General features: G+C 40.4%; 1 protein-coding gene across 2 annotated transcripts in view; it reads left to right on the top strand.

The window, feature by feature from the left end:
* The window catches only part of SMURF1 (SMAD specific E3 ubiquitin protein ligase 1), a 68,259-nt gene extending 45,382 nt beyond the window's left edge, over positions 1 to 22,877 (top strand). The window contains exons 6-18 of one of the 2 annotated variants that reach the window (XM_075899677.2): positions 106 to 181; positions 634 to 872; positions 2,690 to 2,774; positions 8,693 to 8,839; positions 9,459 to 9,660; positions 11,105 to 11,208; positions 12,517 to 12,631; positions 15,323 to 15,501; positions 16,225 to 16,362; positions 17,648 to 17,768; positions 19,398 to 19,599; positions 20,511 to 20,586; positions 21,699 to 22,877. In XM_075899677.2, coding sequence (XP_075755792.1) covers positions 106 to 181; positions 634 to 872; positions 2,690 to 2,774; positions 8,693 to 8,839; positions 9,459 to 9,660; positions 11,105 to 11,208; positions 12,517 to 12,631; positions 15,323 to 15,501; positions 16,225 to 16,362; positions 17,648 to 17,768; positions 19,398 to 19,599; positions 20,511 to 20,586; positions 21,699 to 21,798 — 1,784 coding nt within the window. In that variant the 3' untranslated portion in view covers positions 21,799 to 22,877. Of the gene's footprint in view, positions 1 to 105; positions 182 to 633; positions 873 to 2,689; positions 2,775 to 8,692; positions 8,840 to 9,458; positions 9,661 to 11,104; positions 11,209 to 12,516; positions 12,632 to 15,322; positions 15,502 to 16,224; positions 16,363 to 17,647; positions 17,769 to 19,397; positions 19,600 to 20,501; positions 20,587 to 21,698 lie in introns of both variants that reach the window. The other variant, XM_075899676.2, reaches the window with a different exon arrangement.
* Positions 22,878 to 24,295: the final 1,418 nt, after the last annotated feature.

Here is a 24,295-nt window from a genome sequence, read left to right as displayed (position 1 = left end):
AACACTTATTAAAATGTTGTGACAGGGAGATGTGAACTGTTGTGATAACTTGTTGCACTCTTGGAATGGCAGGATTTGTCTTCAATATTCCCTTTTGTATTTCAGTCAGTTTACAGACACGGGACAGGATAGGCTCAGGAGGTTCTGTGGTAGATTGTAGAGGGCTGTTGGAGAACGAAGGGTAAGTGTCAGATCTCATAATTCTGCTGAGTATTTTGTTTCACTTAATTCTATATGTTTAAGAGAAAATGGCGTTTTTGTTCATGCTATGTGTTATACTTAATGATTTTCTAAAAAAAAATCTATTATAGTGCAACTTAATTAAGAAATGGTCTTGAGATAGATATAACACACACACACACAATCTCTCAGCACAACTGAACTGCTGGGGAAACTGGTAATGAGATTAAACATTTAATTGTATTATATTTAATGAATTATATTTAATTTCATTACCAATTTCCCCACGAGTTGATTTGTATTAATTTGGTGTTTGTTCTAAAGCATCAGAAAAGTAGAGTATAGTGTGTGTCATAGAAGTTGCAATTCATTCAAATCAAACAAGGAAGAAAACTAGCTATTTTTATATACAAACCTATACTTCGTTAATTTTCTGTGCCTCCCTACTTTTAGAACGGTTTATGAAGATTCTGGACCTGGAAGGCCACTCAGCTGTTTTATGGAGGAGCCAGCACCATATACCGATAGTACTGGTGCTGCTGGTGGTGGGAATTGTAGGTTTGTGGAATCTCCTAATCAAGATCAGAGGCTTCAAGCACAGCGACTTCGAAATCCTGAAGTCAGAGGTCATGTACAAACACCTCAGAATAGACCACATGGTCATCAGTCACCTGACTTACCAGAAGGTTATGGTAAGAGTTTCTAGAACTTACATTTGCAGAAGCCTTTTAGAGAGTTTTATATATACATTCCCTTAAGTTTAATATAAAATACATATTTTACTTGTAGTACAGGTAATATCTATGTGTCTGTCATGGTCTGTATTTAGGGACATGAGATAAGCAGTACAGATGCAAACTGAAGAATAGCTGCTTAGGGTTTGTCTATACTTACCAGAGGATCCACGCTCTGGTGATCTTCCAGGGTTTGATTTAGCAGTTCTAGTAAAGACCTGCTAAATCAAAAATTGAGGTTGTCCCCATCGACCATGTCAGTCTTCGCAGTTGCAAGGAGTAAGGGAAGTCAACAGGAGAATTCTCCTGTCGTCCTCCCACTGTGGGGCTGCCCCAGAAAATCAGTGTAAGGTATGTCGATTTCAGCTACGCATTCAATTTTCTCTGCCTGTGTAGACCTGGCCTTAGAAATCAGCTATTACAAGAGACACCTATCACTGATGATAAACTAAACATGAGTTTGTGGTTGATGCTATTGCAGAAAAGCTATTGCTAAATTTGAATGTTTGAGTGGAAAATGAATGTAAAACACTTTTAAACTATAGGAATAATGCTATTGTGCTTTCCTCATGGCATATTTTGTGCAGAGGTCCATAGTTTAGGAAAAAGCTAGGAAAATGTAAAGGCAGCAAAGAATCAAGACTCAGAAGATAAGAGGAGAGGGACAATTAAGTCTAATGTAGGAAGAAAGAGGGCACCAGATTTGGGAATGAGGGAGTTATCTAGTTTATTTAAAATTAGTAATAACAATTACCACAATATAAAAAGAACATTAGTTCGTCATTGTGAACTGAATTTAGGAAAGAAAAAGTTAGGCTTAGATATTAGAAATATTAAGAACAGTTGGACAGTGAAACATATTATTGAATTCGAAGTGCAAGAGATCAGACTAGAAGGCTCAAGTAATCTACCCTGTATTATCTCCCTGATTCTGATGTAAAAGAATACAGGCAGTCCCCGACTTACGTCGGATCCGCACTTACGAACGGGGCTTTTCTCGCCCCGGAGCTCATGGGCGGCGGGTCACCACCCATGTCCTCCGGGGCGAGAAAAGCTTCTCCCGGTCTCCCTGGTCTGCTGGGGGGGGTCCAGCAAAGCCGCTGGACCCCCCCCCCCCCAGCAGACCAGGCTTTTCTTGCCTACCCCTGGGGTAGAGCAGCTGGGGGCTGCTGGGTTGGTCCCACAGCGCCGCTGTGGACCAACCCGGCAGCACCCCAGCTGCTCTGCCCCAGGAGTCCTGATTCAGCCGCTGCTGGTCAGTTTCAGCAGCGGCTGAATCAGGACGCCTGGGGCAGAGCAGTTGGGATGCTGTTGGGTTGCTCCAGTAGCGCCGAGGAGCCACGCTACTGGAGCAACCCAGCAGCACCCCAGCTGCTCTGCCCCAGGCGTCCCCAAGTCAGCCGCTGCTGAAACTGACCAGCGGCTGACTACAGGAAGCCCGAGGCAGAGTTGCTCTGCCCCAGGATTCCTGGAATCAGCTGCTGATCAGTTTCAGCAGCAGCTGACTTGGGGACGCTTGGGTTTCTTAAGTTGAATCTGTATGTAAGTCAGAACTGGCATCCAGATTCAGCCGCGGTTGAAACTGATCAGTTTCAGCAGCGGCTGACGCCAGTTCCGACTTACATACAGATTCAACTTAAGAACAAACCTACAGTCCCTATCTTGTATGTAACCCGGGGACTGCCTGTATGCTTGTAGCTTTAATAAACTACTTATAGATTTTTAAGAATGTATAATTTAGAATAATTAAGGAATATTTTCTTTCCTTTATGTAGAACAAAGGACAACGGTACAGGGACAGGTTTATTTTTTGCACACACAGACTGGAGTTAGTACGTGGCATGACCCCAGGATACCAAGGTATGTATTCATAGCTACACAAAGTCAGTTATTTCCATCTTATGGCAGTTAGCTGGATCATTAAAGTGCTGATGCTGTGAAGTTATTCCTACTCTGAGACACAGCAGAATAAGTAATCATTGTAGATTTCTTTAGCGACCTTAATTCAGTCCCCTTAGGACACTTGATAAGTAATTAAATATTAACTACCTGCAACTTTTAAATCAAGTAAAAACATAATGTAACCCTTGCTGAAGTCACACTGGTAAAACACTGATTTGACTTTGATCCTTTTGGCAAAATTGCAAATTGCTTTGCTGAATCTGATATAAAACGTTTGAGGCTCAGAATAGTTTGAATGCTCAACTGAGAAACTAAATTTTGCTGGCTTTAAACTACTGATATTTTCTGACTCGTGAATGGTTGGTTGATGTCTTCAATCTTAGTATTGCTGTCTTTGTGCAGCTGAAGCAGAAGTATTTTGCAAATTCTACACATCAGGGGCTTGAAAATTATTTTTTTAAAACTACTTAAAATTCTCTTTATTTCAGACCAACAAATTGCAGCTGGGAAAATATGAATCATCCAAAAAATTAATTTGGCAAAGCCTCTTTAAAGAATTAGTGTGCTAATTCAGTCTTTTGTCACTTTGCATCCATTGCTGGCTAGTTTTCCTGAGAAGATTTGCTTCACAATAATATTCCTATAGGCTAGGGGTGGGGAAACTCAGGCCTGAGGGCTGGATCTGGCCCACCAAGCATTTCTCTCCAGCCTGCCCAGCTGATTAGCAGAGGTGCATATTTACAGCCCGCAGCAGCATGTGTTCAGCTTCCCCTCCCCAACCTTGCTCGATTCTGCAGCTGAGCTGCTCCCAGGATTCTCCTGCTAGCTATGCAGAGGAAAGAAACACAAGGGGAATAGTGAAGTCAGGGTGTCCCCCTGCCTCTGTACCCCTTCTCTGTAGAGCAGGGGTCATAGACTGAGACATAGAGCTGCTCCAATCTGAAGCATGTGACTCAGAGGAGTGCAGAGCAGGACAGATTTCTCTTAGACAGAGAACGTGGCTTCTCTCAGAAACTTAATCTGCACACGCACTCTATGTGTGTCTCTTACACTCTCTCCCAGTCTGTGCCACACAGTCACTGCCGCACACACTCTTCTGTGCCATACACACTCAATCTGTGTCACAAAGTCTGTCTCACACACAGTGTGTGAAGTTTTGTCGTCCCCTTCCCCCCCTCCCCGGCACATCCTTGCTATAGACAATCTGTCCCCTGAAGCTTTCTACTCACTGAGCAGACTACATAACTGACTGGAGTGATGCAAGATCTGGGATAGATGAAGCAAAGCACCAACATGCAGAGAGAGGCTTTCAAGAACAACAGTTTTAGTAAACAGGCCCCAGTGTCTTACAAGTGTCGATAACATTGCCTTATTTTTTAGCAAAGGTTGTTCTCTATTTCTGTACCTGTTTTAAGCTAAGACTTGATAATGAGAGCAGAAACTTGCCCTTGCTAGTTGGTATAAATGTACACTAAAAATTGAATGTAATGAGATCACTAAACTACGGTTCAGCTGCGTAGCTGATCTAAACACAGCCATGACCATAATCTTTTTAGAGAGACTTAGGCCACATCTCCCCTTGCTATGTCAGAAATCAATGTATTGTCATTTGATTTAGCGGGTCTAGTAAGGACCTGCTAAATCGAATGTTGAGGATGCCCCCAGTCAGTTCTGGTGGTACTCCTCACAAGACATAAAGGAAGCTGACGGGAGCATTTGCTCCTGTCAGTGTCCTGCTGTGGATACAGAGTCAAGCTTGACTTAAAGTATGTTGACTCCATCTATGTTTATATAGCTGGAGTTGCATACCTTAAGCCGATCTTCCAGATCTAATATAGACTTGGCCTAAGGGCTGTCTTTTCTCTGTTTTTTCATGCACAAAGGAAGCTTAGCTGTATAATTGTGCTTCTTCATCTCCTCATGATCGACTAAGTTATGTTCATAATGTATACCTATATTTAGTGATATTCCCATTCAGAATATCTGTGAGGCAGCATATTGAGCCTCAGATAAAATGTTCATTATAGCAGCTGTCTAGTGCATTTTTTGCTTATCAATAAAAGCAGCTTCATCTAACTACAGGCAGTCACCGGATTACGTAGAAGATAGGGACTGTAGGTTTGTACTTAAGGTGAATTTGTACTTAAGTCGGAACTGGCGTCTAGATTCAGCCGCTGCTGAAACTGACCAGCGGCTGACTACAAGAAGTCTGAGGCAGAGTTTCTCTGCCCTGGGCTTCCTGGAATCAGCCGCTGATCAGTTTCAACAGCAGCTGAATCTGGACGCCTGGGACAGAGCAGCTGGGGCGCTGCCGGGTAGGTCCCCACAGCGCCGCACCTCGGCGCTGCGGGGACCAACCCAGCAGCACCCCAGCTGCTCTACCCCAGGTGTCCCCAAGTCAGCTGCTGCTGAAACTGATCAGCGGCTGATTCTAGGAAGCCCGGGGCAGAGCAACTCTGCCTCAGGCTTCCTGTAGTCGGCTGCTGGTCAGTTTCAGCAGCGGCTGACTTGGGGACGTCTGTGGCAGAGTAGCTGGGGTGCTGCTGGGTTGGTACAGTAGCACCAAGGAGCGGCGCTGCGGGACCAACCGGCAGCGCCCCAGCGGCTCTACCACAGGCGTCCGCGAAAAACGCCTGGTCTGCTGGGGGGAGGGTAGGGGGGGGCACCCTAGCTGTGCCCTCCCCTCCCCCCCCCGCAGACCATGGAGACGCAGGCGGCGGGACCGAGACGCACCGCGGTGCTGCCGCCTGGGTCCTTCGCGGCTTTGCTCCGCATCTCCCTGGTCTGCTGACGGGGGGGCCCCCCAGCAGACCAGGGAGACGCGGAGCAAAGCCGCGGAGGACCTAGGCGGCGGGACAGCCCAGACCCGGGCGGGACCGCGGCGCGTCCTCCACGGCTTTGCTCCGCGTCTCCCTGGTCTGCTGGGGAGGGGCCCCCAGCAGACCAGGGAGATGCAGAGCAGCTTTTCTTGCCCCGGAGGACGCGGGCAGCGGGACCGCAGCGCATCTGGGCGGTCCTGCCACCCGTGTCCTCCAGGGTGAGAAAAACCCCGTTCGTAAGTACGGGTCCGACATAAGTCGGATCCGCGTAACTCGGGGACTGCCTGTAATAGTCTTCAATACCTCATCCCTTTCTTGCACTGCTAGTATGTTCACATACTTAGGCTGCTGGTGTCCTTTGCCCTTGCAATTCTACATGTGTAAATATATCATGTCAGTGGAATTAAACTGTTACCTGAAAGTAAGTATACCATCTTCAAAAGCATGTACAAAGAGTTCTTCTTTGAGTGCTTGTTCACGTCGATTCCAATTCAGTTGTATGCACGCCGCATGCACAAATCTCGGAAACTTTTTCCCTATCCGCTTCTATAGGGTCGGCTGTGGAGACCCCTAGAGTGGTGCCACTATATCAATGCGTTCCACTGTCGACCCTCCCCTCCCTCAGTTCCTTCTTACTGTCCGTGGTGATGTTGCAACTTAGCTAGCTCTTGCTTAGCAAGTGCCTAGTCCCCAGTAGTAGCTCTCGTTTTCCTAGTCTTCAACTTTGTTTCTCGTGATAAAGATCTTTAAGCAAATAAAAGAACAGTGGGCAAGTGCCCAAGTGTTTAGCCCTCTGGGGCACTGGGACATGCCTAACATCCCAGGCTTTAAAGCGTGCGTAGCTGCAAACGCCATGTGCCCAACAGCGATCCTCACAACATGTGCCGTCGCTGTTTGGATGAAGAACATCATACTGAGAAGTGCAAAATCTGCTGAAGTTTCAAGCCCCGCACCAGAAAGGACGGGGAGTGTAGGCTTCAACAGCTCCTGATGGAGGCGGCATTAAAACCCCCTCAGGCCAAAAAATCTTTCCCTGGAGCCAGTGACTAAGCCTCCAAGAGAGACACGGTGCAGAAGCCGGGCGTGGCTAAAGAATCTGTCCTTTGAAGTGATGGCTCAGTGTTCTTTGCTACATGTGTCTATGAAGGTATCTTTCCTGGTAGCTATCATATCAGCAAGGTGAATGTCTAAGTTAGGGGCCCTATCCTCAGATCCACCATACACAGTCTTCCACAAGGACAAAGTGCAGCTTAGGCTGCACCCAGCTTTCCTACTGAAAGTGGTCTCCCATTTCCACCTGTTGCAAGAGATCTTCCTCCCAGTCTTTTACCCTAAGCCTCATACTAGTGATAGACAGATGGTATTGAATACACTAGATGTAAGAAGGGTTTTAGCGTTCTACATAGACTGTACTAGGCCCCTTAGGAAATCCACTGAGCTGTTCACGGCTATAGCAGAATGGATGAGGGAAGATCTGGTCTCCGCATAGTGGATCTCTTCCTCGATAATGTGATGCATAGGCACTTGCTACGACCCAGCTGGGGTCCCTCCCCCTCCAGTTATAAGCTACTCAGCCAGGGCCCAAGCTTCGTCTGTGGCTTTTGTAGCACATGTCCCCTTGCAGGTAATCTGCAGGACAGCTGCCTGGTCTTCGATTCACATGTTCACGGTCCATTACACAATTGATAAATTCTCCAGGGAGGACGCAGCAATTGACAGGGCAGTCCCTGTAGTCTGTGATTCCGAACTCCGACCCCACCTCCATTGGGTAGCAGCTTGGGAATCACCTGAATTGAGATCGACATGAACAAGCATTCAAAGAAGAAAAGACAGTTACCTGTTTTCGTAACAGGTGTTCTTCGAGATGTGTTGTTCATGTCCATTCCAATACCCACCCTCTTTCCCCTCCGTCGGAGTAGCTGGCAAGAAGGAACTGAGGGAGGGTAGGGTCGGCAGTGGTATATATACACTGACATAGCGGCACCACTCTAGGGGTCTCCACAACTGGCCCTACGGGAGCTGCTAGGGGAAATGTTTCTGACGTTTGTGCACGTTTTCACCTGTATTGGGATGGACATGTACAACACATCTCGAATAACACCAGTTACGAGAACAGGTAACTGTCTTTTACATTACCTAGAATAAAAAGGACAATGTTGTCAACAATGCCTCCCTGAATAAATGAGTTGTATTGAAATTATTAATCATATAATTAGTCACAAACTTGCTAATTAGAGTGCTTGCTTGTACCTATTTTTATCACTGACAGTTTAAAAAAGATAGTGGGAAGTAGTTAGCCACCTCAGCTTTTAACAGGCTGGGATCTTGAACACTTTAATTGATAGTCTTAGGTTTCTTAATGCTGTAATTTATTGGGAGGAAGCCCCTGTTAGTGTTTAAAGGAGTTTCCTTTAGTTCCTTCATATTGAAAGCCATCTTCCCATGGAAAAATCTCTGATGGCTTTTACACCATTTAAAAATATTCCCCATTTTATTGTTTAACCAAGTATCCATATTTAGTTCTCAATTATTCTTCAGTTCTAACCTTCTGGTTCCTAATCTCTTTTACTGCTGTATTGTGAACTCCTCCCAATTTCTTATTCTTTGTGTTAATGAGGTATTCAGAAATTAATGCAATTTTCCACATGCATTTGCAAATAGACTATCTCACTGCTCTGTGATGTCTCTGTACAAGTAGCCCCAAACTACACTGTTTGGTTTGGTGGTTTGTTTGTTTGGTTTGGTGGTTTGTTTGGTTGGTTTGGTGGTTTGTTTGGTGGTTTGGTGGTTTGTTTGTTTTGCTGCCTTATTGTATTGCAAACTCATGTCTAATTTGCTTTCTGCTATCACTCCAAGGTGTTTATAGTATTCCTGGTTTTCAGTTCTATCCTTTCTATTTGAATATCTGGGTTTCTTGCATGACAAAACAGAATGGCCACTGGTATGGCAATCTCTCCTTGCCTTCATGAGCACCAGGTTCACTCATTTTCTTTTCAGAGTAATTTGTCTCTTTTAATTACCAATACTTTCTAACTTTGTTCCTTCTGTTCTCTCTAGGGACCTTAACAGTGTGAACTGCGATGAACTAGGACCTCTGCCACCAGGTTGGGAAGTGCGAAGTACAGTTTCTGGAAGAATATATTTTGTAGATCACAATAACAGAACCACACAGTTCACAGACCCAAGATTACATCACATCATGAAGTAAGAACTTCACACAGTAGAGAATTCATCTTTTAATTTTAGGCTTCTGTAGTTTGAAGTAATTTTTAAAAATAGCTTAGCTTTTTCTTTGTCCATAATCAATAAATTTAGATATTATGCTGTAACTCTTTTGAGACTAGCATATTTTTTAAGCCTGACTATAGATACAATATTTACTACCTAAGTTTGGTGCTACTTTTATTTTACTTGTGTGGAGCCTAATATAATGCAATGTGAATATGGTCTAAAGCTATTTTATTTATAAAGCTCTTAATACAAACAGTTTTGGAAGGCAGTGAAATTTTTCATCACTGTTCAGACAGCACTCAATATAGGCATTGTAAAACTGTGAAAAATATTGCCTTTCAGAACTTCTTAATTAATAATATTACCATGAACCATTGAATTGGGAATAATTGAGTTCTCAGCTTCTGTATGTATCCTAATTTGTTACAGCTTCCAATAAAAGGAGCAGGGCTGCAATAATTGTCCTGCTGAATCCACACTCTGCTTCAGCTAAGAATTAATGAAAAGGTGTGGGGAGGCAGCATCATATTATGCCATATATTTTCTACTCCTGTGCTTTTAGAGTAAATATTGTACATAATTTCTTTCAAAGCCATCAATGCCAACTAAAAGAACCAAGCCAGCCTTTGCCAGTCCCAAATGAGGGGTCTTTAGAAGACGGTGAGGAGTTGCCTGCACAAAGATATGAAAGGGACTTAGTACAGAAATTAAAAGTCCTTAGACATGAACTCTCTCTTCAGCAACCACAAGCTGGTCACTGCCGCATTGAAGTATCCAGAGAAGAAATATTTGAGGTATGTACATTTGTGTACCACGGAGGAGATGTGAGAGTCAAATGTTGCTGTTAGCTCCTACGTAAAATTGCTCTTTGGTTCTGAGGCGTCTCAATGGGATAGGCTTGCTAGTCTGTATCTGCAAAGACAACAAGGAGTTCTATGGCACCTTACAGACTAACAAAGATTTATCAAGGCGTAAGCTTTCGTGGGTAGTTTACCCACGAAAGCTTATGCCGTAATAAATCTGTTTAGTCTCTAAGGGCATGTCTACATTAGGAAATTATTTCAAAATGAGTGTCGTTCCTTGCAGAAAGCAGGACTTATTTCAAAATAACCAGCCCCTTATTTTGAAATAACAGGCTTGGTAATGTGGATGCTCCACTTGTTATTTCAAAATAAGGAAAGTTATTTCGAAGTAACTCCCGAGTATAGATCAGGGCTAAAGTGCCACAGGACTCCTGGTTGTCTTTTTGGTTCTGATTCATCATAGGATGGACACTGAAGTATATATGCTAGAGGTAGGGAGATAAAGCAGTGGTAAAATGTAAGCTTAGACTACACATTTGTAGCTAGAGAAGGGCAGTTGACGTACCACCTCGGAGCATATTTAATTATGTGTCTCGTTTTTGCTTAACTTTTATTTCTGGCTAACAGACCTATCCTGTTACCTTCCTGCCCCTGAGTTTGTTTGTGGTTAGAGCCATAACTTGTTTGGGGGTATCTTCCCCATTTAGGAGTGTGGGGAGGGTAGGCCAGAAGCTGTCATGAAATGTAGTGTAGCATAATATGAAAATATAAGGGAATAATATTGAGGAAGATGTTAACTGCTGAGGTCAAATATTGAATATAAGGTTGCATTAATATGAAAATGTCTTCAGAATTTGCAGTACAGAAGGAAGTTTTTTCCTGTTTCCATAATTGTGCAGCTTGTCTTGTCTCACTGAAACCTTTTTTTCTTTGTCAACTTTGCAACAGACTCTATCCTCTTTATCTCAAATTACAAGCAGCCAAGAATTAAATGTGACAGTTTGATTAGATTTTAACAAATACATCTGATTATTTTTTAGTGAAACTTTTAGTTGTATTTCCAGTCCATTTCTATCATTGATGGGCATTTATTGTTTGTGCTTTTCAGTCCTGTGAAGACTTACTTTAATTGGGGAATCCTCTTATTATTCTAGGAATGAATAACAATAAGGGCAATAAGTCTTTGAGTCAGATTTGTATACAGAAAACAAATCTGACTGAAAGACTCAATGTATCTTTTCCCATTTAATGCTAATACTGATGGGATGATATTGGAGTTCACATTGACACTAACCATGAAATGCATTGATTTGTTATACGTAGGAAATCTTAACTCAGATGGCAACCTATGTATGTCTAGTGTTTTTATAGTAGACTTATAACCATGGAAAGGAAAGAACTATACTATTTGTAATATGTACATATCTATATATAGGAGTCCTACCGTCAAATAATGAAGATGAGGCCAAAGGACCTGAAAAAGAGACTGATGGTGAAATTTCGAGGAGAAGAAGGTTTGGATTATGGTGGAGTAGCAAGGTGAGACCTGGATTTCTTAATCCTTTTTGTCTGGAATATGTTTTAACTGTATAACAGCCTTTAAAGTCTTAGTGATCTATACCTGTCGCCACCACTGACATGCTATGAGAATTAATCTTTACCCTGACATTGCCTCTGCTATGTTTATTCAGCTCTTAATAATTTCCAGCTCTTAATAATTTCCTGTCTAGACAGATACTTTTCCATACCACCTTATGATTTGCCCAAATCTCTGCATACAGATTCAGAGACTTCATAATTATGCAGCTAACTACTCTATTGTTCTAGATAGTGAAACAGTATAACCTCTATTACTTTCACAAAGATCCTATCCATCTCCATATTCTTTCCAAAAACTTCCTACAAAATTCTGCTTGTAATTTGTCTTGTTGGCATCACTCTTTTTGTGTTTACCCCTCCTTTTTCATGTCCCATCAACGCTTAACAATTGGAAGCAGCTTTTTTACTTGTACTGTGCTGTCTGTGACTCTTCCTTCCAGCGCCTCAGGACTTCTGAATCGTTTCCCCTTTAAATATTACCTTGAAACCTTGCTTTTTCTTATGAGTCATTTAGTTATAATTTGTTTTTGTACAATAGCATTTATGCAAAATATTTACTGTATATTTGTTTTTCCACTGCCTCTTTTCTTGGGTTTTATTACTGGAAGTATGGAAAATACAAGTTGAATTTCAGATCATTTTGAAGGGAATACTTTCAACATAAAACTGTCACTTAAGTCTGAAATTTTGTCCTACGATTGTTTGTAATAGTACCTACAATTTCTGTAACTGAAATAGGGTTTGAAATAAATCTCATTTCAGTTGGTGTACTTCGTATAGTCACACTTTTCTTCCAGATTTCCAGCTTTGGTGGTTGTCACACAGCAAGAGGAATTAGGAGAACATATTTTTAAATAGGAAATGTGATTGTAAATATGCAACCCATTGGTGGGGTGGATGTAGTAGCTGAAACTACTGAATGCTTTTTTTTGTTTGTTTTTGTTTTAGAAAGAGACTAATTCAGGTTGATGTCCCTTCAGTTAAATCACTGGCCTAAAACCAAACTGTTCCTCCGAATTCATGTTTTTGTTCTCACGTGTGCATATATAACTTTAATATTCAAAATTGAGTCCTGATTAAGACACCAGTGGGTAAAATGTTCAAAAGCACTCAAGTAGTTTAGGAACCTGATACTCCCGGAAAGTTAATGGGGTTTAGGCTCGTTCAGAACTGTTTGACAGAATCATAGTAAATATTTGACATTTCAGTGAAATGTTCACTGTTCTAAAATCCTGCTTTGTTTGACAGAGAGTGGTTGTATTTACTGTGCCATGAAATGTTGAACCCCTATTATGGACTCTTCCAATACTCAACTGACAATATTTACATGCTGCAAATCAATCCAGATTCTTCTATCAATCCTGTAAGTATGAACATTAAGGACACTAATCAAATATGTTACACTTCAGTGGGAGCTCAACAACAATTCTACATCTGTTAATAAGTGTCTGATTTTAAGAGAGTAAACATTAAAGCTTTGGGATAGGATGTGAACTAATATGATACTGAATTTTAGACTGATATATCAGGAAGTAGCGTATAGTTTATGGAATATCAGCACCGCTGTGCACTGTCATGTGACAGTCTTTGGTACTATTAAACACATGGTCCTGTGAGACCATGTGCATGGGTGCAGCTACTCTTACATACAAGGGAAGAGAAGTATATAAGCAATATTGCTTCTCAAATGATGCCCAACCAGTGAATGAAGTGGCTTCACATATTTTGCTCTCAGACTAGTCAACGTGAGACTCCATTTAATGTCAATCACCATGGGTTTATGGAAGGTAAATCCTGTCAAACTTATTGAGATTGTAATGAGATTATAAGTTTTCTTGATAAAGATCATAGTGTGGATGTAATAAACTTATTTAAGACCTTTGACTTAGTACCACATGACATTTTGATTAAGAAACTAGAACAGTACAATATTAAACATGACACACTAAATGAATTAAAAAGTGGCTCATGGACAGATCTCAATACATAATTATAAACTAGGGATTGTCATTGAAAGGGTGTGTTTCTAGTGAGATCAGACCAGGATTGGTTCTTGGTCTGTATGACATAATTTTATCAGTGACCTGAAAGAAAACACAAAATCACTACTAAAAGATTGCAGATGGCGCACACGTTGAGGGAGTGTAAATAACACACAGAACAGGTCATTGATACAGACTGATCAAGATTGCTTGATTAAACTTGGCACAAACGATATCCTCTCTAATATGGCTAAATGTAAAGTTGTACATCTAGGAACACTGAATGTAGACCTTATTCACAGGATGGAGGTTTCTGTTCTAGGAAGTAGTGACTGAGAGGTTTGGAGATCAATGTGAATAATCAGTTTAACGTAAGACCCCAGTTTGAAGCTGGCCAAAAGGGCTAATGTGATCCTTACATGCATAAACACAGTAACAAGTCTTGTGGATAGGGGGAAGCCGTAGATGTGATATAATCTTGACTTTAGTAAAGCTTTTGATACTGTCTCACATGATCGTCTCGTAAACAAGCTAGGAAAATACAACCTAGATGGAGCTATTCTCAGATGAGTGCATAATTGGTTGGAAAACCATTCCAAGAGAGAAGTTATGAATGGTTCAGTCATGCTGGAAGGGCATAATGAGCAGGGTCTTGCGGGCAGTGTTCCTGCTAACTTTTTCCATCCATGGGCAGAATACATTTTGCTATGTGCGCCAATGTATGTGCAGATGTGCACCACCAGTAGACACACCATGCTGCTGGCTGTGGGCACTTTGCTAATCAGCTGGCCGGCACCTGAATATCTCCTGGGTGGCAGCCCAAGCGCTTGGCTTACAGGGAACACTGCCCACAGGGATCAGTTGTGGATCCAGTTCTGTTTAATATCTTCATAAATGATTTAGATAATAGCATAGAAAGTACACTTTTAACATTTGCAGATGGTACCTAGTTGGAAGGGGTTGCAAGTGCTTTGGAGGACAGGAGTAAAATTCAAAGTGATCTGGAGAAATGGTCTGAAATAACTAGCTTATGGTCCACTGTGGCCTCACTCAGTGCCTGCTACAAGCTCCCATCAGTCTCCATGTTGAATTCTTGGGTCATCAGGTCACCATCCCAAATAAACAAATCTTCATGCACCACCACCAAGGATGTAAAATCATAGTTAATTAGCTAACCACGGGGCTGGAGCATCCTCCCCTCCCCCCTACCTGCACCCCCCCTTTAATTGGTTAACCAGTTAAACATAATGTTTAATCCCAATTAGATGGGATTTTACATCCTTACTGAGTACCCAGTCAAACTCTGCACAATGTAGACATGTTGCCTTATGTGCAGTTCTGGTTTTGAGCCGTTTAATCCACTTCTCCTTGCACTGGTCACCAGTCTTGTAAATTTGCAAAACTGCCTTTCTTTGCTGGTATGCATACTCATTCCTGGTACTCCTACTAAAGTTCACTGCTTTGCTGGGCTCGCGCCAGATATTTACCAAAAAGTGGCTGAGCTCCCATGACTAAGAGCAGCACACTTTGGAAAAGACCTTTATTTCTATTCAGTCTCTGTTGCAAACACAGAATGCTCTCTGATGGTGTGTTTGCAACTCATTGGTCAGAAAGTAATGGGCAGTTTAAACACTGACTCACTAAGCTGCTGCAGTATAACAAGGGCAGTGGGAGATGATTCTATTTTTCTACAATCAGCTTGCAGTTCTTGGGATAGAGAGGACAAAGGAAGTTGGCCCAATGGATTGTGGTTTACTTTTGGTGGACTTTTAGGACATTAGTCAGGAGGCTGTATCTGTATTCCAAAGCAGAAGGGTTTGAACCCTCTAACACAGCCAGATCCTAGGGCTCTAGGTCTGAGCCAGAGTCTGAGAGTATTGTGCATAGATCAAATGGCAAACAGGCTCAAACCTGAATGAGCTCAGGCTTACATAGCAATATAGGCATACCTTGGTGCCCAGCAGGTTGAAAATCCTTAAATAGTCATTGCTACTGGCATAAATATAGCCACAAGGTGTCAGCATTGGGCTGCTTTCCCAGTGAATTATTCTTTTTCTTCTGTTTCTCTACAGGATCATTTGTCTTATTTCCATTTTGTTGGTCGGATAATGGGTTTAGCTGTGTTCCACGGACACTACATCAATGGGGGTTTCACGGTTCCCTTCTACAAACAGCTGTTAGGGAAACCCATTCAGCTGTCTGATTTGGAATCTGTTGACCCAGAACTGCACAAGAGTTTAGTTTGGATTTTGTAAGTACTGTTCATTTACCAAATACTTAACTGCAGAATGCAGAACACTAGATCTCAGGGGTAGTAAAATATTGCATTAAATAAAACCTTCACAGTGAAGATGATCTTGGAAAAACATGGAATTTCCTGGCCACTGCTTCCCAATCCAAGAATTGAAGGCACTTATGAGAGTAAGCTTTTATACAAGCACAGCTTAGCTCTTGCTGGATCTTTCAGTGGAATCAGAACCTTGCCATAGATGCCTTATGTTTGGTTGTGGAGATTATTCATATCAAAATCTAATGAATTCTGTATGTGGTTATGTAACCCACACACCTAGTGTGGTTCATTGTCCCATGCAGTGGCACTTAGACCACCACAGCAGATAAGAACAAGACATCTCTACATCATGGGCTGAGAGCCAGCTGGCTTTTAGCTCAAAGGATAGAGGCTCCTATACTAAGCTTCAGAGGTCCCAGGTTCAAATTCAGCTATGGTGGTTACAATTGCTTGGAAAACAACAGTAAATGTGTGTGCCTTTGGTTCTGCTGTTTAGACATACATAAGGTAATTTCTGAAAGTTAAATATATTTTATGTTCACATCCTCTTGGATTCAGTGAGATGTATTTAAAATTCAGTGTTTCATTGGTCATAAGGCAAATCATTTTTAACAATTCAGGTTTTCCTTTTTGCATAAACAGATGGGAAAATATCAATTTTATCCTTTCCCTTTTAATTGACAGAGAGAATGATATAACTCCAGTGTTGGACCATACTTTCTGTGTGGAACACAATGCTTTTGGGCGGATTCTGCAGCATGAGCTCAAACCAAATGGCAGAAATGTTCCTGTTACAGAAGAGAACAAGAAAGAATATGTCAGGTACTATAGAGCGAACCAGCTGCCCCAAACATAATGGGAAGAAGTTGGAGAAGATGAGTTCTGTATACAGCTCTTAGGATCAGAAAAGTGAAGTAGCGAAAAGTACCCTTTTAGAGGGAGATCTGAAAATTGTTTTTAGTGAACAAGTACATGTGCAAGTGTATTTGTTTAGGACTTGAAGGAAAAGAGATTCTCATAGAAAAAGTGTATTGGAAAAACCTTTGCTTTCCTTAAAGTTCCCATTTCCAGCCCATCACAATCACTTGTGCTCATCATAATGACTCTTCCTTTAAGAAAAAAAACCTTTCTCTGAGAAAATAAACAGTGTTCCTTCAGTCAGTTAATTACAGTTACTAGAAATTAACTCCTTGGCATTTTCAGCTCCTGCAAAGCCATTGGCATGAAGAACCAATTCTGTTCTGAGCTGTGGTTCTCTGCATGGCAGCATTTTCTGCTGGCATTAAATGACCCTATTCTGAAGCATAAGTAGGTCTAGGTGTTAGGAAAAAATCCAAAGAAAATTCAAGATCACACCTATATCACGTATAGAGAGTAGGTTCATATTTCTCCCTTGTATAGTATCATACATATTAATTCATTGCTGCTTTCAATTGACCTCTGTACTGTTTCTGATAACATTGAAAAACATGACTAAAATCATTTTGAGATTAGACTCCTGAGCTTACCTTTAAGTAGACGTGTCTAAAAGTAGTGATAAAAAAGGAGACTGATGGATGAAAGCAGAACTGTAAAGATTTTCTTTCAGAAAATCAGCAACACCTAAGTATAGGATTAATACCTTTTTTGAGGCATTTCAACAATTAATTTACATTCTCCTTTAGGCTGGGAATACAAATGCTCTGAATTGGTGGGAAATGTAATGAATGATACAAAAAAGATCCAGAGACCTATTCACAATACCTAGTTAGTGTTGACTTTTCTGGCCTGATTTTGTATGACGTCGTCGTCTTTATGTACCTTCCCTGCATATAAATGTAATTTGTATACATGCTAAAAGAGCCAACAGGAATAAATTGAGCTTTTAAAAAAATTAGAGGGGTGGTGGGGGTGGAGTGTGGGGGAGGGAGGGGGGGACTAGTAATTAGTGAAGGGAAATGGACAAAAACATGTTTGTTTTTTTTCCATAAACACAATATGTCTACCCAAACTGTAATAAGTGTTTGAACAAACTTTCACTTTCTGCTAATGTAAAAAGGCCTGGTTCCATCCAGCAATATTGCTCCTAACTTTCCGTTTTGGGCTTTTCCCCCCTCTCCTTCCACAGGTTGTATGTAAACTGGCGATTTATGAGAGGAATTGAGGCACAATTTCTGGCTCTGCAGAAAGGCTTTAATGAACTTATTCCTCAACACTTACTAAAGCCTTTTGACCAGAAGGAGCTTGAGGTACACATGCTTTATTCATTGAGAGTGGCTTTATTTTGTGGTCAAGATGACCCATGAATAAAGGTTCAGAGTATTACTGTAAAAATTGTTTTGCTCTTTTTGATTATAATGAACAGTGCTAGAATGTGGGGACATTTTAATCCATTACTATTTTATTCGGGCTTTTTTGTACACGTGAGATACTAGCAATACGGCTAAGGGTGTCTAAAATGGATGTTAAAAATACATGTTGTCTAAACAAGGGCTGATGCTGGAGTTGGACCGTTTGGGGTTTTTTTCAGTAGTAAGACTGATTTTGTACTGCAGATCACACAAACAGTGACAGGGACTAGGTTTTAGCCACCTCAGAGCAGCTTGTCTTTTGTAATTGTTTACAGTCCAGGTCATGTATTGACATTACACAGAGAAAAGATTTAGAACACTTTAAAATGAAAGCGGAAAATTTAAGTATAGACTATATAGAAAAGACCTAGGCCTGTTACTGTACACCTAAACTTCAAAATGCAGCCACTGAAAATAATATTTTATTTATATTATGTTTATTGTTTTCTATTCTTTCAGTGAAAATGGTTTGCTCCCTTACTAGTGAAACACCTGTTCTCAACTTGTTGCTTTCAGACCTGGAAGCACTTGCTAGCAATTTGTGGCATGCCACCCAGTCACATAATGCTCTTTCTTGTTTGTCTTCTAAATTTCCTTCAAATGCAAATAAAATGCATTAAAAATGTATTGTTATTTTCCATGTTAGTAAAAGCTGCCATTGCCACATGTTAAATGTGTGTGAATGAGAGGGAAATGGTCTACATATCATGGCACAAAAAACATCTATGAGACAATACTTTTAAAAAATATGGTCCACTCCCTGAAACAGTTTTGAAAACCTTTGGAATAAAGCGCATCATTCATTTTAAGCAATTAGATCTTGTGTCCCTGTTTCCTTCTCTCCATTCCAGCTGGTTGGGATCAAAGCCTGTCATGAATTAGCATTCCAGTTTCACTTATGAAAGAGATTGAGGAATTTCCTATAGTGTAATATCTAAAACAGGCTCTAAAAGGTGACTTGGATGCAAATTGCATTCAGATTTGTATTCTGAATTCAAAATGATAAACAGAACATTGTATAGCTGTATGTGTCATGGCACATTTGGCAGTGATGTAGTAAGATCTCACAAATTAAGCAAGTTTTGACTGTAGTCATTAGTGGGATGGAAGACTTCCAGATAAAGTGCAGTGCTGTGAAAAGTGGTATGTATGATGCAATAGGAAGCTCTGGTATGGTGTAAGGAGTCTCACTATGCTTTTCAGGTTCCATGTTAAAAATAATTAGTGATAATTAAAGTAAATTAAAGTATAGTGATTTCTTTTGTCCAAAACCCAGCTTAGGTAATTGCATTCACCTACCTAAAATCCACCTGCAATTTCAATTGGAGAGAGTATTTACCTCCTATCCTGAGCTGTTTAGTAGCATTACTATAAACTGTGTACTGGGAAAGTGTTTCATTGTGGGTAAAATGATTTGTGTATGTGCAGTATATTACAGTTTATAAAGCATATCGGGGTAATATATTAATGTGTAAGATGTAATTTCAGTGTTTGTTTCTTTAAAGTGTTTTTAAAATTATTTAACAGCTAATAATAGGAGGCCTGGATAAGATAGATCTGAATGACTGGAAGTCAAACACACGTCTAAAGCACTGCATGGCAGATAGCAATATCGTAAAGTGGTTCTGGCAAGCTGTGGAAACATTTGATGAGGAAAGAAGGGCGAGGCTGTTACAGTTTGTGACTGGGTCCACGCGTGTCCCTCTTCAAGGTTTCAAGGCTTTGCAAGGTGACTGATGTGGAGCTTGAGTTAATGCATACTTGGAGAAGGCAGTAAAAGTTGTTCCATATTCATTGTACAATAATAGTATGTCAATTTGTGGCACTAGAATTTAGTGATCTAATTACTGAAACCCTGACCTTGAATTGAAGTTCTCATTTGTCAACATCTCTGCTAGTAATGGACCTGTTAGCAGTTGCCAGTAGTGATGAAGGTAACGGTTCGACTGGTGTCACCATTAGTAGGTGCCAGTCTTCTGAGAACACTATTGTCTAGATGGGCATAATTAAAATCCTTATACAATATATACAACCACTGTATATCTAAGTGCATGAAATTTAGAAAATTTATTGGGTCCCAGAATGCACGTAAATTCATGACAGGAGCAGTGTAATTTTAGTAAAATGAACAATTTAAGACCTTATCTTAAATGAAGATTTTATACTTTTACTCAGTAACTTTGCTGTAAGTGTTTTTATTAGATTTGGAATGTATTTCCAGAAATTACCTATTGGCAACAGAATTTGTCCTAAGTACATTAGGAATGGACCCATTACATACACAAGTTGGCTGAGAATAAATAGAGCCTCATGGCAGTAGCACTCGTGCATCTCCTAAATCCTGCTTCCCCTAACATTCATTTTGAGAACAGGGAAGCTCTTACTTAAATAAAAACCATATGTTTTATGAGAGCTCTCTTAGGTGTTATTTTTTTTCTTAACTCTAGCTCCCTCACCAATACCTGTGGGCCAACTCTGCACTGACTGGTGTGCACAGTTAACCTCTGGTACATTCCTGCTTGAAATTGGAATTAATTCCTTCCCTCTTCCTCCACCTCCTGGATTTAGCAAATTCATTATGTATTATGACTGTGTTGCTGAAGTACGTTAACTAGAATGTCTGTCTGTAAGGTTCTACAGGCGCTGCAGGACCCCGGCTATTTACCATCCATTTGATAGACGCAAATACAGACAACCTTCCAAAAGCCCACACTTGGTAAGATATTAAAATCTTCTGCCTCTTGCATTGGTTCAGAGTATGTTTATCTCCGTTTGTTCAATGAAAGTCTTCACAGATAAAAGGCTACACAATACAAGCAATAATCTTCAAAGGCAGTGATTCAGTAATTCAGTGTATTCCTTGTGTAGCATTACAGTAATGTCCTTGTCTGTATATTTAGCTATAAAATTAGAGGGGGGAAAAAGTGCTAATATATAATATACAGAACTGAGTGTCAAGAAAATCCAAGAATAAATTTTTCAGAGACTTGCTCACATTCTCATGTACAGGAGGCTATTTTAATAGGTACCCTAAATAATTTGGCATTCAGAACCAAAATGTAGGAAAACTCTAACTTTGAAGCAACACTTTACATAAATTAAACATTTAATTGATGCAATAATATGTGTCATTCTTGGGACAAAGTACACACCCAGTGCTTCGCTCTGGGCACTCTCTCCCATTCCTTTGGACCATCATCCCCTCAGAAAATAGTAGCTTTGAATGCTTTGGATTCAGTTACTTCGTCCCCAGTTATGCACTAATACCCGAGGAAAAAGTTAGTTACAATGACAATGCTTTAAAGTGCTTCGGACGCTAGCCAGAGGTGCTGTAGCCTTGTGCCTTTTACATGTTACAAGTGTTTTTAGTTCAGATATTACATGGGAATGTTTGCATTTTTATTGAAAGCTTTTTACCTTATTCCACCTTTAGAATGATAAATTATTAAATTAAGTATTTCTCATATGAATGCTAAGTTTTTATTTTAAAAAGTGTAGTCATCTTACAGGCCATATTTATTTTTAACAAAAATCGCTAAAGAGCACCACTGAATGGGGAAGCCAAACAAGGTCAAATGCTAACAAAATTCCTTTCCCTCAATTCAAAGTCTCCCAAGTACAGGTTTATGAACCATAGGAAAAGACGCCTAAGTTAGTCCTAATAATCTAGTCTAATCTGATCGTGAAACAGTGAATCATTTTAATCTCTACCACGGTTCATTTTGTAGATTGCATCTTTAAACATGGGGGAGCTAGATTTTTTTTTTTAAGTGAAATGTTTTGGGTCATAAACAGCAATATTCAGGCTATTATTTTCACCTTGTTCAGCTTTAACCGGATTGACATTCCGCCTTATGAGTCATATGAGAAGCTTTATGAGAAGCTACTGACAGCTGTGGAAGAGACATGTGGATTTGCTGTGGAGTGAAGAGGCAACCAAAGGAAACAGACACTAGCTCATGGACCACCAGATCAAAAGCTAGAAGAAGCTTGCTGTGAACTTCCTGCTAAGCTGTCTGAAGCGTTGGAACACTAGACAACTTAGAGAGATGGGGTTGTTTCCCCTCCTTTGTTGGTGGGAGGAGGGGGCTTTTGGTGGTGGTTCCCAGCCATTTTCTCCCCTTTGTTACAATAATCCCCACCCTCTTCTTCCATCCCCATAAAATAAAAATGCAGCCAAGTTCAGCATTTGGCTTTGATTACACCAGATATTCTGCTAGACTTGTAACACATATTGTGATAGGGTCAATGACCTGTGGTCTTTTTATAGGAGTATCAATCTGTAGTTGAGTATCTGAGCTTGGTTTGCCGAGGACTTGCAACTGGTAAGAGTACCTGGCTATTTGTCTTAAAGCAAGCTTGAGCCTCTTGTAGAGTCCAGCAGCTATTGAATATCTGACTGGCACTGGAATTCAGATTTGCACGTTTTAAACACCTGTTAAAACAAATTTCTAGCAGAAAATAAAACTCCATATGCACACATAACTGAAGTTCTGCCTTAGCAGGAAGCTCTCAGTGAAAGTAGTGGCTTACATCTAGAAAAATGAAGGAATCCAGGGCAGTTTAAGTGGTGTATATTATTTCTTGTTGGATGTCCTGGCTGAAATTTAATTGTTTTGCACATGGGAAAATATTTCTCCTGCAGATTCACTTACCATAGACTGTCCCAAATTTAAGTACTTTGCAAAGAAGGCTAGTAAAGAGAAAGCAAACAGATACAAATTTCAAAGCAGTCCAAAAGCTGTGATTTCTGTGCCACTGTTTTATCTGAGACACTTGAGTTGAAATTCTAGGACTTATGAGGAAATTGCTAAAAGCTAAGCTAATGGAACAAAGTTCTGTTCTTAAGTCATTGGCCTTGTGAAAAGTGTTTTTGAGGGGAGAAGTAAAAGGATAACTATATAGTGAATAAAGTCTAAACTTTACCTAAAGCTATTGGAAGGTTTTATCTTTTTAGTTCTGTAGTGATGGAAATTACTCGAGTGCCAAATGCGGCATTTTTTTTTTTTCAACTATCAGAAGCTAATGTTAAAGGTTGGTACTCTAATTCATTTGCTAAAATGGATTCCCAGTGCAAGGGGAAACAAAAGCAAATCAAGTACCTGGGTCAAATAACATTTCTTCCAATTTGCACACCAAGAAAAACAGTATTTTAACAAAGTAACATGACTTCATAAAAACCCAGATAGCCATCAGACATGTCTACGTGTAAGTAAAGCAGACTTGCTTTGTATAGGATTTTCTTTAGCAAGCCTGATTTTTAGAGAGATTCATTACTGAAACATATAACAGATGTTGCGTTTATGGAATAGTGTATTGGAATTCAGCCGTGGGTCAAAGATTGTTCTTAGAAAATGTCTACTGGAATATTTCTATTTTGTCTTTTTTAATTGAATTTGATAATAGCTTTAAACTGTGATAGGACAAAAAGTTATATACTAATCAAAATCCTGAAATCTTCCCCCTTCGTTTTATTTTCCATTCACTGTAATTCTTGTGATTTGATGTTGGGAGTGTCAGAATTGCATTTAAGGTATGAAATTGTATAATTTTGTGAGATTTGCAGTTTGGCTAGAGAAGATCACATGATAGGATTCTGTAAGAAAGACGTGTTCAGAAAGTTGTATGGAGGGCCTTTAGAATCTAGTGGCACTTAAGGATCAGTTTCTGCATTATGGGTTATTGGTCATGGAAGAGAATTTGTGTGAGTGATACTTGCAGTAAGGGAAAAATGCAACTTTCTGCAGCTGAACATCTGTGCATTCTTGTATTGGGTAACATAATTCCACTAGTCTTGCTTGGCTTGTTGAAAATGGCTATGAAATCAGTCACTGCCAATGGAATGTGATTAACTCTTTCAGTGTGTTTGTATGTGCAATATACTATAGGAAAAATCCAAAACCAGTTGTTGCCCAGAAATACTGTATGCAGTCTCATGTTGTATTTTTTTCACTGAAAGGGCTAACAATGAATAAATAGAACCCACCAGCTTCACACAAAGCACAGCTGGCTCTCTAAAACCAAACCAGGTGAGGATGAGGGCTTATTAGTCTGAAGCACTGCAAATTAGCAAGCAAGTTAGCATGTGATAGTACATCTCTTTTAGATCAACACTTCGTTGGTTGTACAAAATAGTCAAGGATTACTGTTTTGTAAAGTTGGCTTTTGTATGTTTAAAAGCCTTGTAAACGTCCCTTCTCCATGCTGGCAGCAATGGGGAGAGGCACCTGTCTTCAAATACTTTAGTGATGAATCTTTGAAACAGCTTTATTGCCTCTCCTGTTGCATTATCTTTGCAATTTTGTGCCACTACAGGAATGATAGAGCATTAATTTTGCATCTTTCTGTACATGGATGTGCGAGGCAGGCCTTAAAACTGTGTCTGGATGGAGAAAATAAACAAGCTAGCAAAGTGGGTTTAAAAC

This window comes from Pelodiscus sinensis, chromosome 15 (assembly GCF_052426305.1).
Source record: "Pelodiscus sinensis isolate ZL-2025 chromosome 15, ASM5242630v1, whole genome shotgun sequence".
NCBI classification, from domain to species: domain Eukaryota; kingdom Metazoa; phylum Chordata; order Testudines; family Trionychidae; genus Pelodiscus; species Pelodiscus sinensis.
The sequence above is the reverse complement of the archived record's forward strand: the minus strand, read 5'-3'. Positions and strand labels throughout refer to the sequence as shown.